This window comes from Passer domesticus, chromosome 2 (assembly GCF_036417665.1).
Source record: "Passer domesticus isolate bPasDom1 chromosome 2, bPasDom1.hap1, whole genome shotgun sequence".
Classification (NCBI taxonomy): domain Eukaryota; kingdom Metazoa; phylum Chordata; class Aves; order Passeriformes; family Passeridae; genus Passer; species Passer domesticus.
The window spans coordinates 4,902,967-4,920,929 of NC_087475.1; the positions used below are offsets into that span (position 1 = coordinate 4,902,967).

Below are 17,963 nucleotides of genomic sequence, written 5' to 3' on the forward strand. Positions count from 1 at the left end.
ACAACAAATGAAGATCCAAGACAAGATTGGATCTGGTTGACTCCACAAGTGGAGTTACATCCAAAATGGATTTGAGCAAAACCTGTACCCTCCTGGTTGGTTCTCTGTGATAAACCCAGGCATAACCAGAATATATTTATTTAACCCTGTTCTTGCATTGAACACAGCAATGCATGACCCAACAGCAGTGACAATTACAGAAATTAAGTGATTAAGAGCTGCCAACCATTTCTAAATTAATTCAGAGCTCCTCAATAACAGAATTCCAGGGTGGTTTGGGTTGGAAGGGACCCTAAATCCCCCCCAGTGCCAGCCCTGCCATGGCAGGGACACCTTCCACTGTGCCAGGCTGCTCCAGCCCCAGTGTCCAGCCTGGCCTTGGGCACTGCCAGGGATCCAGGGGCAGCCACAGCTGCTCTGGCAATTCCATCCCAGCCCTGCCCACCCTGCCAGGGAACAATTCCTCACTGCCAAGATCCCACCCAGCCCTGCCCTCTGGCCATATAAAACCATTCCCCCTGACCTTACAAAAGTTTCCTTCCCAGTAACAGGATATATTTTGGTCGATCCAAATGATAAATTTACAGGGTATCCACCTCCCACTGAATTATTTCGGAAGATTTCAGCAAAATCAGTGCAACAGTCTGAGCATCAGAGCAAAAGCTGGAATTTTTGGCACAGAGCCCTCTCATTGTCAGGAGCCTGCTGCATTTGTCCACTTAGAAAATCCACCCCAAATTTGGGCAATTTGAGACTGACAATTTTAGCTTCATTTGGGAATGGGAATTCCTTCAGAAAATCGAACCTCAAGGGGCTTCTCAGTGGAATATTGGTGCCCACAGCCTGGAGGTGGGAAGGGAATTCACCTGTCCCTGCGTCTGGGCTGACAGTGATGACCTCTCCCACACGGGGATATTTCTCTTCCTGAAAGAGTTGTTTTATTCCTCCTGCTTTCTGGGTTTAAGGTTTTTGTTAGGTATGTGGGTTTTTATTTTGCTTTTGTGGGTTTTTTTTTTTTTTTTTGTTTCTTTGGTTTTTGTTTGTTTCTGCTTTTGTTCTTTTGCTTTTTGGGGTTTTGGTTCTTTTTTGTCGTTGTTGTTGGTTGGGTTTTTAATTTTTGGAGAGTTTCTTTGGTGTGTTTTTTTCTTGGTTGGTTTTATGTTTGTTTTTTTTTTAAATAATAATTTTCTTTCCTGCACCTGCAGAGCTGTCCCAGCCCAGGGAGGAGCTGGAGCTGCTGCAGAGAGCCCAGAGGAGGCTCCAGGATGAGCAGAGGGATGGAGCAGCTCTGCTGGCAGGAAAGGCTGGCACAGCTGGCATTGCTCACCTGCACAGGAGAAGCTTTGGGCTGAGCTCAGGGCGGCCTTGCAGGGCCTGAAGGAGCTGAGAAGATGAAAACAGAATATTCACAAGGGCCTGGAGTGACAGGACAAGGGGGAATGGCTTCAAACTAACAGAGAGCAGTATTAGATGGGATCTTGGGAATGAGGAATTGTTCCCTGGCAGGGTGGGCAGGGCTGGGATGGAATTGCCAGAGCATCTGGGGCTGCCCCTGGATCCCTGGCAGTGCCCAAGGCCAGGCTGGACACTGGGGCTGGGAACAGCCTGGCACAGTGGAAGGTGTCCCTGCCATGGCAGGGCTGGCACTGGGTGGGATTTATGTCCCTTCCCACCCAAATATTCTGGGATTGTTCCTGCACAGGAGCCACCCTGAGCTCTCTGCACAGCAGGATTGGGACACAGGCTCCTTGTGCTCCTGGTTTGTTTGTGGGATCTCTGTTGCCAGGCACAGGGGCAGCTCCTGCCTGCTCCAACGGGAGCTTTTCCTGGACACCAGGCTCCAGTTCCTAGAAATGAGTAACTGAAGTACCTTGGAAAAAGTTTCCCAAGAAAAACAGCTGATTGTGAAAGTGATGGCAAAACAAACCTTCACACTCAGAAGCAGCTGTGCTGTCTAGGTCTTTATTTTCCTCTTTTGAGCTCTCCTTGGATGGGATAAAAAACAAAACAAAACAATGCCTCTTTATCTGCCCCACACTAATTAATGACAGTAATTACCTACCTCAGCTACTCAGCTGCCTGAGTCCTGCCAATAATATTTAGTGATCCCAGTTAAACACTCCTTTCTTTCTACAATGCCCACTTTCCCTCTCCTCCCTGAAACGTGGGACAACATTAATATCTATTTTTTTGCCCCAGAACAGGAGCATGCAGTGGGTTTTGCCAAGTTTTCCATAGGCACGGCAGGGGAAGGGACGTGGATGGGTTTGGGTGAGGAGGAAGAGGACAGAGCCACGCTCCAGGACCAGGTTGTGTTTATTTAACGATGTAAACCTGAATACAGTTTAATTTAGTGAACCATCTGTGGAGAATTAAGTGAAAACAACGACCTAGGAAAGCAACAACATTCAGAACTCGACTCGAGAGATTCCCTCAGGACTTGCAAGTCCCGGTTCCGCTGAAATCGCGGGAATTCCGTCTGAGGGCACAGCGGGAGGCCGTGGCAGCGCTGCCCTCGGCCATTCCCACACTGGTGGGTGCCGTGCTCCGGCTTTTCCCGGCGGAATTCCCCAGGGCTGCGTCCCGTGCGAGGCGCTGCCCTCCCGAACGTCTCCCACAGGCTCGGGGAGCTCAAAGCCATGCATCCCGCGTGCAATTACAACGCAGACGAGTTCGCTGCTCGTTTGTGTCGGTGCTTGTGGCCGTGCGATACACTCAGGGGATACACTTCAGGACAGCGAGGCCTCTCCCGGGCTCCCATTGTCACCGCCCCACAGGCGCGACCAGCGACATTCGCGGGCCGCGCCTACAACTCCCATCAGCCCACGCGGCGCCCCGGCCCGCGGCGGGCGCTGCGGGCGCGCAGAGCACGCCGGGATCCGTAGTTCCCCGCTGGTGCCGGCGTTGCGTCACTCACCCCGCCCGCGCTTTGCTATGACAACCGCGGGCAGTGGGCGGGGCCGCGCGGGAAGCGGCGTCAGCGGCTGGGAAGTGACGGCGGCGAGGACCCGGATGTGGAGGGGGGCGGGGCTGCGGCTCGCCCCGCCTCCGTGTCACGTGAGGCGGCGGTCACGTGGCGCGGCGATGGGGACGGCGCTGGACGTGAGGGTGAAGCGCGCCGGGAAAGTTTATCGGGATGGGGTGAGTGTGGGACAGGGACAGCGGGACAGCGGGATGGGGTGCACCGGGATGGGCATTGCCAGCAGGTCAGGGGTGACCCTGCCCCTGTGCCCAGCCCTGGGGACACCTCTGGGTGCTGTGCCCAGCTCTGGCTCCTCAGCACAGCAGGGACAGGAGCTCCTGGAGCTGAGCAAGGGCCTGGAGCAGCTCCGTGCCCAGGAAAGGCTGAGGGAGCTGGGGCTGCTCAGCCTGGAGAGGAGCCCCAGGGAGAGGGGCCTCAGCCCTGCCTGGCCCTGTGTCTGTCCCTGTGTCTGTCCCTGTGTCTGTCCCTGTGTCTGTCCCTGTGTCTGTCCCTGTGGCTGTCCCTGTGGCTGTCCCTGTGGCTGTCCCTGTGGCTGTCCCTGTGTCTGTCCCTGTGTCTGTCCCTGGCTGTCCCTGTGTCTGTCCCTGTGCCTGTCCCTGTCTGTCCCTGGCTGTCCCTGTGTCTGTCCCTGTGCCTGTCCCTGTCTGTCCCTGGCTGTCCCTGTGTCTGTCCCTGGCTGTCCCTGGCTGTCCCTGTGTCTGTCCCTGTGGCTGTCCCTGTGTCTGTCCCTGTGGCTGTCCCTGTGTCTGTCCCTGTGTCTGTCCCTGTGTCTGTCCCTGGCTGTCCCTGTGTCTGTCCCTGTCTGTCCCTGTATCTGTCCCTGTGGCTGTCCCTGTGTCTGTCCCTGTGTCTGTCCCTGTGCAGAGGTCAGAGCAGGCCCAGGCTCTGCTCCAGGCCCAGCAATGGCCCCAGAGCCACGGGCAGGGCCTGAGCCCAGCAATTCCCCTCCCAGGAGGCACAACTTCTGCCCTGGGCAGTGCCCAGCCCTGAGCAGAGCCCAGGGGGGCTCTGGGGGCTCCTCCCTGGGGACATTCCAGAGCCATCCGGAGCGTTCCTGTGTCACCTGCTCCAGCTGACCCCGCCTGGGCAGAGCTCCCAGCCCATCTCCATCGTTCCCTTCCCAGCCGTCCCGGGATCCCCCGAGCCTGTCGGGGGCACTGCGGGTCCCGCTGGGCTCGGGGCCGGCCCTGCCAGCGGCGATCGCTCGGCGCCCGGAGCCGCTCGCCCCCTCCTGTCGGTGCTGCCGGCGTCTGGCCGTGTGTCCCTGTCCGTGTGTCCCTGTCCGTGTGTCCTGGCGCTTTCCCCGTGTCCGTGTGTCCCGGAGCTTTTCCCCGTGTCCGTGTGTCCCTTTCCCTCTGCCCTTCCCTGGAGCTCTCCCAGCTCTCCCGGTCCCTGCCCGGAGCTGTCCCGCTCCCGTTCCCCGGAGTGTTCCCCTGCTCAGCTCCGGGATTTTGGGCGTTTCCTTTGGGATGGAGCGGTGCTTTCTGTCCCTCCCCACTCCCGGGTACCCGGACCCAGCTCTGCACAGGCTGATGTGGCTTCAAAGGGAAGGAATCTCTTTAATTTTTATCTCTGTTTACCTAGAAATCCTGAATTGCTCAGCAGCAATGTTCAGACCTTTCTTTTTTCCTTGCATTTCTATCATAAAAATCCTTTCCATCCACCAGAATTCCATTCATTGAATGATTTTAATCCTGGAAAACTGGATTTGAGAGGAAGGGTGTGCAGCATCTGTCCTACAGTTGTCAGATTATCTAGAGAATGGCTTTGGCAAAGCTGAATTATTCCCTTTAGGAATGGCTCCAGAGGGGTAAACACTGTCTGTGTCTCACTTTCACATCACTTTGTGCATTATAAAATTATAAATTATTAGGATTTTGTTTATTCATCCATTTCAGTTTCTCAGTGCTGTGTCCATTTTCAATTTGACTGAACTTAGCTTCCTTTATATCACTTGTAAATGATTTTTTATTGGCATGGAAAAGAATATTCCCTGTGTTTTAAGCTGAAATTAGGATATTTCTGGTCAATCAGTCTGTCAGTTTTGTTTCTACCTTCCACTTTGACTCCATGTGGAAAGGTTTAATTTTAGTTCATTAACTGGGCCTGGAATCTTTGACAACATAACAATGGAGGAGCTCTACACCAGGGATACAACATGGATTTTTAGCAGGAATCTCCAAGGAAGAGAAAGATGATGCAAACCTCCAAATTAGGCTTGGAAGGGACCTTAAAATCATCCAGTGCAGGGACACCTCCCACTGTGCCAGGCTGCTCCAGCCCCAGTGTCCAACCTGGCCTTGGGCACTGCCAGGGATCCAGGGGCAGCCACAAAATCTCTGGGCAACCTCTTCCAGTGTTTCACCACCATCACAGGAAGAATTTCTGCCTCATATCCCACCCAGCCCTGCCCTCTGGCACTGGGAGCCATTCCCTGGGTGCTGTCCCTGCATGCCCTGGGAATTGTCTCTCTCCAGCTTTCCTGGGGCTCCTGCAGGCCCTGCAAGGCCACCCTGAGCTCAGCCCAAAGCTTCTCCTGTGCAGGTGAACAATGCCAGCTGTGCCAGCCTTTCCTGACAGCAGAGCTGCTCCATCCCTCTGCTCATCCTGGAGCCTCCTCTGGGCTCTCTGCAGCAGCTCCAGCTCCTCCTGGGCTGGGGCAGCTCTCAGGTGGGCTCTCACCTGAGCACAGGGGCAGAATTTTGAGCTGTTTTTTGCATTTCTGAAGAAATATTGAAAGACAAATTGATCTTTAACTTCCAGTCATCCTTGCCTTTCCTGCTCCCAGGCCGTGCCCCCTTCCCATGGGCAGGCACAGCTCTGGGATGGGTTCTTGCTGTGTGACAGGAAACACCTCCTTTGTTAAAGCAGTTCACGTGTTCAGGGTTGTCCTTGCTTCTCAGAGTTGAGCTGGACTCATTTTTTAAAGCAATAACCTAATTGCCTGTGCTAATTAAGGCCCCTTAGCAGAGCAGTGCAGAATTTAGGTCAGCTTTTCTTTGCTGTCCCTTTGTGCTCCTGTTCCGGCATTTCCCACTTGCTGCACTTCCTCTTCCCAGGCTCTCAGGATGTCACCCCTGCTTGGATGTGGATGTTTTCCTGCTACCTCAACCTCCCCTGACCCATTTTTGCCACCCTGCACCACCAGGAAAGACAAAAACCTGCCAAAATTCCCATTGTGCTGGGGAGATCCTTGTTTGAGGAGGTCGGGTGCAGAGTGAGCACTGGGATTGTCCCGTGCCTGGGGGGAGCTGTTCCTTGGGGCCAGTTTGCCTGGGCAAGGAGCAGCAGAGGAGCTTTATCCCCAGGAAACTCTGCAGTTCTCAGTGACCTGCTGCCCTTTCCAGCTGGGAATATTTCAGGATTGAAGCAGATTCTGCAGTGTGGGAGAAGGGGAGGATACACCATGGAGTGTGGGAAGGGAGTTTGTGCTGCTCTCCTGCAGTTCACCAGGTTCTGGGTGTTACCAAGTCTGAGCTGACACTCTGGGGATGCAGCATTTTTGTGCAGAGGATATTTTGTGGACAGCACGTCCTTCATGGGATGAGTGACAACATCCCTGGAGTCACACAACTCCTGCCTTTCATTCAGATTCACTTCAAAACTGTTTCTTTGTGTTCATTTTCTGTATTTTAAATCTCTTCTGCTCCACTCTCAAGGTGAATCTCACCTTCAGCTTGGCCAGCCCTTTTCCAGTTGTGCCTTTTCTTCCCTCTCCTGTGGCTGACCATCCCAATTTTCATACAGCAGTTTATTCCAGCACAGACAGAACTTGGCTGTTACCAGCTGACCCAAAAGAAAGGTTTTTCATCTTCCTGGACAGAAAAATCTTGTAGTTGTGGGAAGAAGTTGAAGCTCAGGTTAATACTTCAGCCAAGAGGAGGATGATATTTCTAAGGAAAAACCAAAAGTGCAGAGCTCTCATCCTGAGCTTGGGATTCTGATCCTGAGCCCTGGGATTCTGGAAATCCGGGAATTCTGGTAGAGTTGAAATGTTTTTGTTTCTCTGTCTCATCCTAAATGCCTTCACCAGTGTTTGTCTGTCCTGACAAGGTTACACCATTCTTTGGGAGCAGGATTTTTTTGGAGTTTGGAGATCAGTTCCAGGCTGTTTAGATAACAGCTATGAAAAAAAAAAATGGATTTAAACAAATGTTTTCCTCTTTCTTTTCAGGAAATTCTTTCTGGAGTGGTGGTCATAACCAGTAAGGACACGGTGCAGCACCAGGGCATCTTCTTAACCATGGAGGGCTCAGTGAATCTGCAGCTCAGTGCCAAAAACGTGGGTGTGTTTGAGGCCTTCTGCAACACTGCCAAGGTAAGGCCTGCCCAGCTGAATGCTTTGAGCACAAAAAACTTTATTTTCTCAAATGAAACCTTTCCTTCAAGGCTCTCGGGTGGTCAGAGCTGCTCATGGTGTGGAAGGGGTGGGAAGCAGGGAAATGCTCAGCTTTATCTGGAGATCACAGAATGCCAGGATGGGTCAGGCTGGAAGGGAGCACAGGGGGTCACTGGTGCCACCTCCCTGCTCCAGCAGGGCCATCCCAGGGCACAGGGCTGTGTCCAGAAAACTCTGGAATATCCCCAGGGAGGGATATATGAGGGCATTTTAGGGAAGTAGCTTGCACTGATGGGAGAATTTTCTTTCAGGCTGAAATGCACTGCCATAAATAGTTTAAAAACTTACTGGATGATGCACTGAATCTGTGATTTAAAGAAAAAGAATTATTGTGTGATGTTATTTAATTTTTGTTGAAGTGGCTGGGTTTAGCTGGACTTCTGTGCCAGATCAGTCACTGTCTGTGGAGGCCATGGAGGGGTTCCTGGGCATGAGACAAGACTTGCCAGGTTGCTCTGCAGAGAATGGGAGTGTGGAGCCCCTGGAAGGGCTCTGGGCTGGAGGGAGCAGGGCTGGCTCTGCCTGGAGCCAGCTCCTTTTGGAAAGGGTTTGGTTAAGGGAGATTGGCCTTGAAGCAGGGAATCACAGAAAATTCCAGGTGGAAGGGACCTCAAAGCCCCCCCAGTGCCACCCCTGCCACGGCAGGGACACCTTCCCCTGTGCCAGGCTGCTCCAGCCCCAGTGTCCAGCCTGGCCTTGGGCACTGCCAGGGATCCAGGGGCAGCCCCAGCTGCTCTGGGAATTCCATCCCAGCCCTGCCCACCCTGCCAGGGAACAATTCCTCATTCCCAAGGTCCCATCCAGCCCTGCCCTCTGGCACTGGCAGCCATTCCCTGTGTCCTGTCCCTCCAGGCCTTGTCCCCAGTCCCTGTCCAGCTCTCCTGGAGCCCCTTTGGGCCTGGCAGGGGCTCTGAGCTCTCCCTGGAGTTTTCCCTTCTCCAGGTGAGCACCCCCAGCTCTCCCAGCCTGGCTCCAGCCCTGGCATCAGTTCAGTGGCCTCCTCTGGACTCACAGCTCCACTTCCTTCTTGTATTGGAAGCCCAGGAGTTGGGGACAAGAATGGCAAAACTGCAGAGAGAGAAGAAATGTCATGTCCAAGCCAGCTCCCCACAGTTACCCCTCATTGGACTGAAAGAATTCCCCTAAAGAAGAACAAACTCCAGGGGTCAGGGGGATGGCTCAGTGGCCTTGGTCATTCCTGCTGCTCTTAAGGGTCATAATTTAGGAAATGAAGCTCCACTTCCCAAAGCTGGAGCTGCTCCTGGTGAGCTCCCTGAATATCTTTGGTCATTAATGAGATGCACTCTTAAAATAGAAATTATTTTCTTGAGCAAAATATTCATGTTTCTTTATATTGTAAAAAAATATCCCAGCAGTTTGTGTCCTGAAGTGGTCCTGGGATTCTGGAAATCTGGGAATTCTGGTGGAGTTTGGATGTTGTTGGTTCTCTGTCTCAAGCTAAACCTCTTTGGTATTTATCCTTGCAGCCTATTCAGATTATCAACAGCACCATTGAAATGGTGAAACCAGGGAAGCTCCCCAGTGGCAAGACAGAAATTCCCTTTGAATTCCCACTGCAAATGAAGGGCAACAAAGTTCTCTATGAGACATACCACGGAGTCTTTGTCAATATCCAGGTGAGGAAATAGGAAATTTCACCTGCACAATGTCTTCTGAAGCAGCTCTTAATCCATGGAAATTGAGGATGAAGTTTGGTGGTGTTTTCTTTTCACACTGACTGAGCTTTCCACCCTTTATGCAGTAATTTTTTTAAGGAATGATGGCACAAACAGGATGTTTTACCTGAAATACCTCAGCAGAACATCTGTAACCTAAATTTGATCTATGGAAAAATGCAGCTCTTAATCCATAGAAATTGAGGATGAAGTTTGGTGGTGTTTTCACACTGACTGAGCTTTCCACCCTTTAGACAGTAAATTTTTTTAAGGAGTGATGGCACAAACAAGATGTTTTACCTGAAATACCTCAGCAGAGCATCTGTAACCTAAATTTGATCCATCCTGATGTGGCAGGAAACTGTTTCCATTCCCTTCCTGAAAAAAACCCAGCACCACAGTGTGGTTGTATTCCAGATAAAAGTGTAATTTCATGTGCTGTTGAGAGCAACACAAATCAGGAATTGTTTGCTTTGCTGGGGTGAGGAGGAGTCACATTCCCTGCCCAGATCTGCATGGAATACCTGCTTGGACACAGTCTTGTGGAAATAGAGTTCTGAAACTTGATCTTTTTTGGTTAAAACTTGCCTCATCTTAGGTGGTTGGTTTGTTTGGGTGGATTTTGGTGGTTTTTTTTAGGGGGGAAGTCTTTCTTCAGCCATCTCTTGAAGATAAATTCCGTGTTAGACAATGAAGTTTGATGCCACTGAAATGAAAAAAACAACCTAATAAACCAAGTCACCCCCCAGCAGCCTATCAGAAGTAACTAAAGGGGAAAAAAAACCTTGTTTTTTTCCGTGTTTGGATGTTTTTTAAATACTTTCCTTTTATTTGCTCAGTTTTGGCTTCTTCCCTCATGCAACAGCTGTTGTTTGTGGTAGGGATGTCAAAAATGGTGCAGCACTGGTTGAGTTGCTTTCCATATCCCAAATAACTTGTGTGATCAATCAGTCAGTTTGAGCTGCACTTTCATGAGGAATATTTGTTTTATTTTGTCATTCCTTCTCTCCTCTGTAGAGCTTTTCTTGGATAAAATATCATTGAAATTTAATAACTTAAATTTCAGCCAAACTTTGAGAGTCCTGCTCTCCTGAGGAGGGAATTGTGACACTGAGGTGCTGGTTCAGAGACACTTCCTAAACCTCTGGGCAGTTTAACTGAGCCTCTCTTTCTTGATTTAGGGATTAATTGTGGGTTCAGGGTTCAGTTTAAACTTTAATCAGACACTGCTGGGGGTTGTGGCCATGAACCAGAAGTGAGGAACCCAAATCCTGGTCTGAGGGAGGAATTAAAAATCAAACAAAACAAAAAACCCCATCCCAGCAAGTTCCCTGTCCTGTAGGGACACGGAGAGGCTTTGTTGGAGATGAAGTGTAGGATTTCTGGGATAACCAAATTCTTACTATTTTTCATCCACTGGTTTATGGCTCCCATTTTAGGGGAACAAATTGGAAGCAAATTCACCTCATTGCCTGATTTTAGTGCTGCTTTGAGCTCAGCTGGGTGGCTGAAGTTCCCCATGAAATATCCCAACAGTGAATTCAATCCCACAATGAAACCAAAATTAAAGGGGCTGAAAGCAAAAATACAGAATACAAAAATACATCACACTGATAATCCCTCAACCAAAACAGGGTGGAAAATCACCCTTAACTGGATAAAACAGCAACAACTCTCTGCACAGGGGCAGAAGGAAGGTGAAAAGTTGGGAAGGAGGAAATCTGAATTCAAGCTTTTCTTTTTTTTTCCCTTTTTTCCCCTTTTTTCATCCCCTTGCCCCAGTACACCCTGCGCTGTGACATGAGACGTTCCCTGCTGGCAAAGGACCTGACCAAGACTTGTGAGTTCATTGTCCACTCCCTGGTGAGTGTCTTTCTGTTCATTTTGCAATTAATTAATTTTTTTATTGTTTTTTTTCTCCCCACTTCACTTTAAGGGAAAAAAATAACCCCAAATAAACCCATGGAAATTGTGATAGTGACATGAGGGATTACAGAACTGTAGATTCAGAATATCCTGAGTTGGAAGAGACCCCAAAAATCATCAAACCCAACTCCTGGCCCTGCACAGGACACCCCAAAATCCCATCCTGTGCCTGAAACCTTTGTCCAAAATGTATGAGTAAAGGAAATCTGCCCTGAAACAAAACCACCCCAAAGGGCTGTTGCTTCTGGTTAGAAAAACCCATCCCTCTCTTAAAGAACAAAGAGGAGTTGGATTTTCAGCTGTTTTTACAGTGCCCTGAGTTTATTCTCTTGTTCATCCTTGGAGTTCTGAGACAATGGGGTGGTCACATAAATGTGATGTCATTTTTCCAAACACTGTTTTGAATTATCCCAGCAGTTCTCAGCCAAAGCTTCCAGGCTCCCCAGTCCTGGAAATGGGAGTTGGGTGAAAATCCCTGATTTCTGCTCTTCTGATCCAGAGCCCTGACTCCAGACTATCACAGCTGGGTCTGCATCCAGCTGCAAATCATGGAAAGGTGGTGGAGAGACCTTCAGGATGAGCCAGTGCCATCCTCACCCCAAACCATGTCCCACATCCAGGCTCCTGAACACTCCCAGAGACTCCAGCACCTCCCTGAGCAACTCATTCCAATGCCTGACCAGCCCTGCAAGGGAAACAAGGGAAAACTTGGTTCTGATTTCTAATTCTAGAATTTCTAATTCTTCTTTCTAATCCTAATCCTTGTGGCAGGAGCTTGGACTCCCAGGAAATGCTTTGCTGGTTCTTACAGAAGTTCCTGTGTTGGATTTGGGGTTGGTTAAATTGGGCTGTGCTGTCCAGAGCAGCTGAGGCCAGGCCAGAGCTGATGAAATTCCCTTTTTCCATCTATAACTTGCTGGAGCACCCTGCTTCTATCATTCCTTTGAACTCTTAACAGGACAGTAAATATCAAAATCCTTTATGTTACTCAGGACTTGTGGTGGAAATGTTATTTTAGTTCTAAAGTAACTTTTAAAAAGATGTAGTTTGGTGTTTCCAACAAGTTTCCTGTTGGTAAGGTTTCAATATTTTCTGATGCTACATTTTATTGGTCCATTATTACATTTATAAGTGAGCCACACTTGTCAGAGGAGTGACAAATCACACATCCTGCAGTTTTCCTGGGTTTATTTCTTGTTCCCACTACAGCACTTCTGAGCTCACCAGTCAGTAAATCATGAATCTCTCAGTCAGGGTGAATTAATGAGGTTTTACTGAACATATAATTCTCACTGTCAGTGCTCAATGTACCATTTCCCTTCAGCTTATTCTGTGCCAGAATTTGTCATTTTGGGAAAATGCAGCCAATCTTTTGCTAATCTCTTCCATCTTGCAGCTGGGCAGCAGCAGCTATTTTGAATTCTTGAGCAGTGAGGGCAGATCCTCACTCAGAGTTCCAGATCAGCCCCTTGCTGGTGGAGAGCAGGAATTTATAAAGCAGATTTGAAGCAATGGACACAAGTTCATTTAGAATCTCCACTCCCCAAATTTCATAATGAAAGGAAACATTCCAAGGGACAGGTACAATGAATTTATTTGTACATTCAGAAATGTGAAATGGAGATTTTTTTTCTTCTTTCCTTCAGATGGGGAGGGTATTCCTGCTTTTCCAGGTGGTTTAGGGCAGCCAGATGTTGTGGTTTTTTAATATTCTCTCTCTGTTTTGGGGATCAGATTTCAGTTTAACCCTTCCACTCCCTGCAGTCACAGAAAGGGAAGCTGCTGCCGAGCCCTGTGGACTTCACCATTACTCCTGAAACTCTGCAAAATGTTAAAGAGGTAAAAGGATTTTCTTCTTATTTTATTTTAAATGTAAAGTTTGTGTGTTTCTGAGTGAGACCAGAGGAGTGACTAAATTCTGGCTTTTAGATTATCAGGCAGATTACCTTGTTTTGTTTTTCAATTTTCTTTTTCACTTTTATAACTAATCGAGTAATTCTGCCTCATCTCTTGCACTGTGGTGACCAGTTGAAGGTGGCATTTTGCTCACGAGTGGTTAAATATTTTTATTCCTTTCCTGAGTGAAAAATGGCAGTGAAGCAAGGGAAAACATTCTATACATGGACAGCCAAGAGCCTTTAAAAATGTGTGTTTGGAGCCTTGGTTATGCTCTTTTTACAGCCCTCTGTGGCTTTGGGAAGCCTCAAGGCGGGCAGGCTTAGATGGGATCTTGGGAATTAGGAATTGTTCCCTGGCAGGGTGGGCAGGGATGGAATTCCCAGAGAGCTGTGGCTGCCCCTGGATCCCTGGCAGTGCCCAAGGTTGGACACTGGGGCTGGAGCAGCCTGGCACAGTGGAAGGTGTCCCCACCTCCTTCACCACACAGTTCCAGCTCCTGGATGAATTCTAACAGCCAAGTTCTGTCAGTTCTTCCCAGGAAAGGCCCATCCATGGGTGGATGGAGGAGCAGGAAGGACACACGTCAAGAGAGAATATTGTAGGAGAAATGCCGATACAGAGTGACAGAAATAAATTTAAGCTACATGAGGAATTTCTGAACTCCTGAATTCTCAACTTTGGAACTCCTGGCTAATTTCCTACTTAAGAGTTTTTTCTTTTCTCCTTGGTCTGCTCTTTACATTGGCATCGTTTTCTCCTCCTTCCAACCTTTACAGAGAGCCTCCCTCCCCAAATTCCTGATCAGAGGGCACCTGAACTCCACCAACTGTGTGATCACGCAGCCGCTGACGGGGGAGCTGGTGGTGGAGAGCGCCGAGGCGGCCGTCAAGAGCATCGAGCTGCAGCTCGTGCGTGTGGAGACCTGTGGTGAGCCCCTGGGCAGCACCCAGGCTGCAGGAACCCCCTCCATCCTCCTGAATTGGTTGGGAAAGCCAGGTGTCTGCTAAGGAAGGCAGGAGCCTCCCCTGAAATGGAAAATGGAAACCCCCCCTCTGTCCGAATTGTTATTAATTTGAAATTAATGGGCGCTCAGGCAAAGATATGGGAGCAGGAATAACAGTTCTTTATTAGGGAAAAAAATGAAAATAAAATAAACAATGCAGTAAACCAAAACAACACTGACAGAGTCAGAACACAACCTGACACCCTGTTGGTCAGGGTGCTGGTAGCAATCCAATTGGAATTGTGGCTGCAGTTCTCCTGGAGTGCCAGCTGTGGTTCTGTTGGAGCAGGGATCCAGGAGAAAGGGTGTAGTCTTCCTCTGAAGATCCAGTGGAAGAGGCAGCTGCTGTTCCTCTGGCAATCCAGTGGAAAGGCTGTTCTTGCTGTCCCAAGATCTCAGATTGTATCCAGGTAGGAATGCTTGGCTCCTGCCCTGGGCGGAGCATCTCCCCATGGGAGCTGGAATTGGATCAGCCCTGCAGGGACACTCAGTGGCCATGGACAGCAGAGATCTCCTGGAGGGAGGATTGGCTGTGGGAGAGAGAAAGAAAAAACTGCCCCATGAACAGCAGAGAACTGCCCCAGCTCTGACAGATGGCACATAGACTGCAAGGCAAGATGTATTCTGAGACACCTTCCCAGGGAAACAGGGACCAGCATGAAAGAAAGGCCAGAGCTCGGAGGCCTTGCAGGGTTTGCACTTTGAGGAACAGCCCCAGTATAATTTAAATTATGTCCGTGATCCTTTACTCTGTGAAAACTTGCAGGGCCTTTTCCCCCTGATCCTGGTGGATCTCTGCTGGTTCTTGGCTTCTTTTTTCTGCATCTGTCAAGGTCGAGATTGAAGCTGTCAAGACAATGTTTTGTGTTCAGACTCAGGTGTTTATTATTTCTTATCTGTATCACAGACATAAAAGCCCTGAGTTCTGCAGTATTCTACTAACAAGGTACAAAATGGCTAACTATCTTTCTGTACAAGGCCTCCTTAGGCTAAACTGTCCAATTAAGAAATGACACTTAAATTATTTTTACTTATCACTTGAAGTCTGCAATGCAAACCTTTCTGTCCAATTACCACCCAAACCCAGGGAGAAGAAGGTGAAGAAGAAGGAGCAGCCTCCACCCTAAACCCTCCATCCTGCTTTCTATCTATTCCTGTATTCTAACCCTTAAACTCTGAGTTTCCCAGCCTGTGATATCACACGCTTCTATCCAAACTGCACACCCACAATCCCAGTTCTGTCATTCCATTTTGGAAGCTTCTCCAGGGCCTCAGGTCAGTGCAGTGTTCTCCTGGGGGTCAGTGCCTGGCAGCACAGAAAGTCTGGAATTCTCAGCAGCCAGGACTCCAGCATATCTCCATTGTGAATTTTGGCTGCTGCTTTCTCTCATCTCCTCCCTTTTCCCTCCTGTCTCCTTGCCCAGGGTGTGCTGAGGGCTATGCCAGGGATGCCACAGAGATCCAGAACATCCAGATCGCCGACGGCGACGTCTGCAGGGGCCTCCCCATCCCCATCCACATGGTGTTCCCCAGGCTCTTCACCTGCCCCACCCTGGAAACAACCAACTTCAAAGTGGGTGAGTGGGGAGGCATTTCCTGGCACAGGAGTGGCCACGGTCATTCCCTTTCCGTGGGCAGGTGAGGGGATGAATCCAGCAGAGCTGCAGGAGGAGCCCAGGACATCCCTGTGCCTCCCTGAGCCCGAGTCCTGCTGCAGTTCAGACTGAGAAAACTCAGCCCAGACACTTCCAACACAAACTGCTGTGCAGCCACTAAGCTACTCCTAACAAAATTCCATGAGGAGGGACAACATTCCTCCTCCAGGAGGAGCAGTGGAATACAGGTCATGTGATTAAACACTTGAGGAGTAGTGCAGGAATAAAATTCCCTCTTTTCCTCAGCAGTGAGAACCCCCCTTTCCATTTCTTCTCCTTTTTGTTTCCCACTCTGCTGCTGAAAGCCCTGCAAGCAGCAGGATTGGTCAGGGTGTGATTCTTTTACTTACACCACGTACTCCTCCCTGCTGATTGTTGTAAAATCAAGTATTTTTATTAACAAAATCAGTTTTCCTCACTTGTTCAAATAAGTACTGCAAGAATCCACTTGGCTGGTTTGTATTTCTTCCCTTCATCCCGCTGGAATCTGTTGGCACAGAATCTGGGTGTAGTGGTTTTCCCCAAAATATTTTTTTGCCATTTTAAGCTCTTCACTAGCAATTTACAATGAGAATTTGAATTTATTTTGATTTCTGCTTCCCTTCAGTTATTAATTCTGCCTGGATTTTTGTTCTATTTAGAATTGATTATTGTATCTGACACTGATTTTGGCTTTGAAGGACACAGTGTAGTCTCTAAGAGCAGATCTTCCTCTGGAATTTTTGCTCCCGTTTGCAGGCCTCTTGTCTTCCAGTATTTCATTTCCCATGGCTGTTACATGCTGGAATCAGGCAGTGGGTCTGTCCTGGAATTCTCCCATTCCATGCTTTAAACACCATCTTGGTGGAGGTGTCTTTCCCAAAACATTTTGTTCTTTGGTATCCGAATCCTCTTTTCCAGAGGATTGTTTGCCATGATTTATCAGTGATAAAACAACCCAGAGGAATCCCATAAGATTACAACAAAGCAGGATTTTCTAGGAATGGTCCAAGGGCTGGGATGCCTGGATGAGGTTCTGATGGAATGTTTCAGGAGCTCCTGCCTCATCCTGCTGCTAGGATTCAGCTTTCCTGTGGAATTGAAGCAGGATTGTTCCTAGGATTCAGCTTTCCCTGTGGAATTGAAGCAGGATTGCTGCTAGGATTCAGTTTCCTGTGGAATTGAAGCAGGATTGCTGCTAGGATTCAGTTTCCTGTGGAATTGCTGCTAGGATAATTCTCTAGGATTCAGCTTCCCATGGAATTCTCTCTCTTTTTCCCTTCTCCCAGAGTTTGAAGTGAACATCGTGGTCCTCCTGCACGACGACCATCTCATCACAGAGAACTTCCCCCTGAAGCTCTGCAGGATGTGAACATCCACAGGAGAAGCAGAGAAGGATTTTCTGGGAATTCCTCAGAGGGAAAGTGGAACTTCATCCATGCTTGACTTCAGCTGGAGCCACCTCACTTCCTTCTTCCTGTGGGCACTTCTTGTGCTTCCACTTCCCTGTTAGCCTGGCCAAGACTTGGCCTCTCTGCATTTCCCAATCCTGCTGCCTTCAACAACCATGTTTTTCCCAATTTTTCTCAGGCAGATCCTGAAGGAATTCTGTAGCTTTCTACAGCTTGTAGAAGTATGGAGCAAGTTCCTCTCTTGATTTAATTTTGTAATACTCATTCCAAAGTCCTTTGAAGACCCCTGAAAACTCACAAATCCCATGATGGCCATACTGGGAGGGTGTGGGAATTGTGACAGAATGAGAAACAAGGTCTTTGAAGGTCTGAAAAACGGTGCTACAACTTTGCAAGGTGGTGCTGTGGGATCTGGCCCAAGGTGGATGGGAAATGAATTATTTCAAATCACTCCAAGGACATTTTAGTCAAACTGGGAACAGGAGTTGGTGTTGGAGGAATAAATGAATGTGTTTGTGACTGTGCAGCTTAAAGGAAAAGTAATTCAGTAAGAAACAACCTTCCCAACACAAACAGGTTGTGGATTTTGATGTTGTTTTCAGGGAACTGCCACAACTTGTGGATTTTCCATTAATTTTCCATGTGGGGTAAGGGCAGGCTCAGTCTATATTATAGAAATTGGAAGTGTAAAGATGAGCCTCTAAAAAGGCAGAATTAAGAAAATTAATTTCCTTTGGTTTGTCCAGCAGCATTGGCAAGCAGGAGAATGCAATTCCAGTTTGGATCCTGGTGTTTTAGGAAGAAAAAGCTGAATTTTTCCTTTCAGTGTCTGGGAGGGGAGAGGAAAATGGTATTTACTGAAACTTAGCACTTTTCCCTGAGAGCAGGGGGATTTGGGGAAGAGCTGCAGCCCCCCAAACTACTGGAAGCTGAAAAGGATTCCAGTGCTGGATTTTTTAGGCCTTAATCCCACAGCAGAGAGTAGTTACTCACCCCTAACTCAGAGTGAGCAGAAATACTACACACAAACA

General features: G+C 48.8%; 1 protein-coding gene across 1 annotated transcript; it reads left to right on the top strand.

Moving 5' to 3' along the window:
- Positions 1 to 2,983: 2,983 nt before the first annotated feature.
- On the top strand, positions 2,984 to 17,458 carry VPS26C (VPS26 endosomal protein sorting factor C). The gene is made up of 8 exons (XM_064406615.1): positions 2,984 to 3,141; positions 7,158 to 7,301; positions 8,870 to 9,019; positions 10,841 to 10,921; positions 12,749 to 12,823; positions 13,660 to 13,810; positions 15,311 to 15,463; positions 16,810 to 17,458. The coding sequence occupies exons 1-8, from the start codon at positions 3,013 to 3,015 to the stop codon at positions 16,890 to 16,892; spliced, it is 966 nt and encodes a 321-aa protein (XP_064262685.1). The 5' UTR covers positions 2,984 to 3,012; the 3' UTR covers positions 16,893 to 17,458.
- Positions 17,459 to 17,963: the final 505 nt, after the last annotated feature.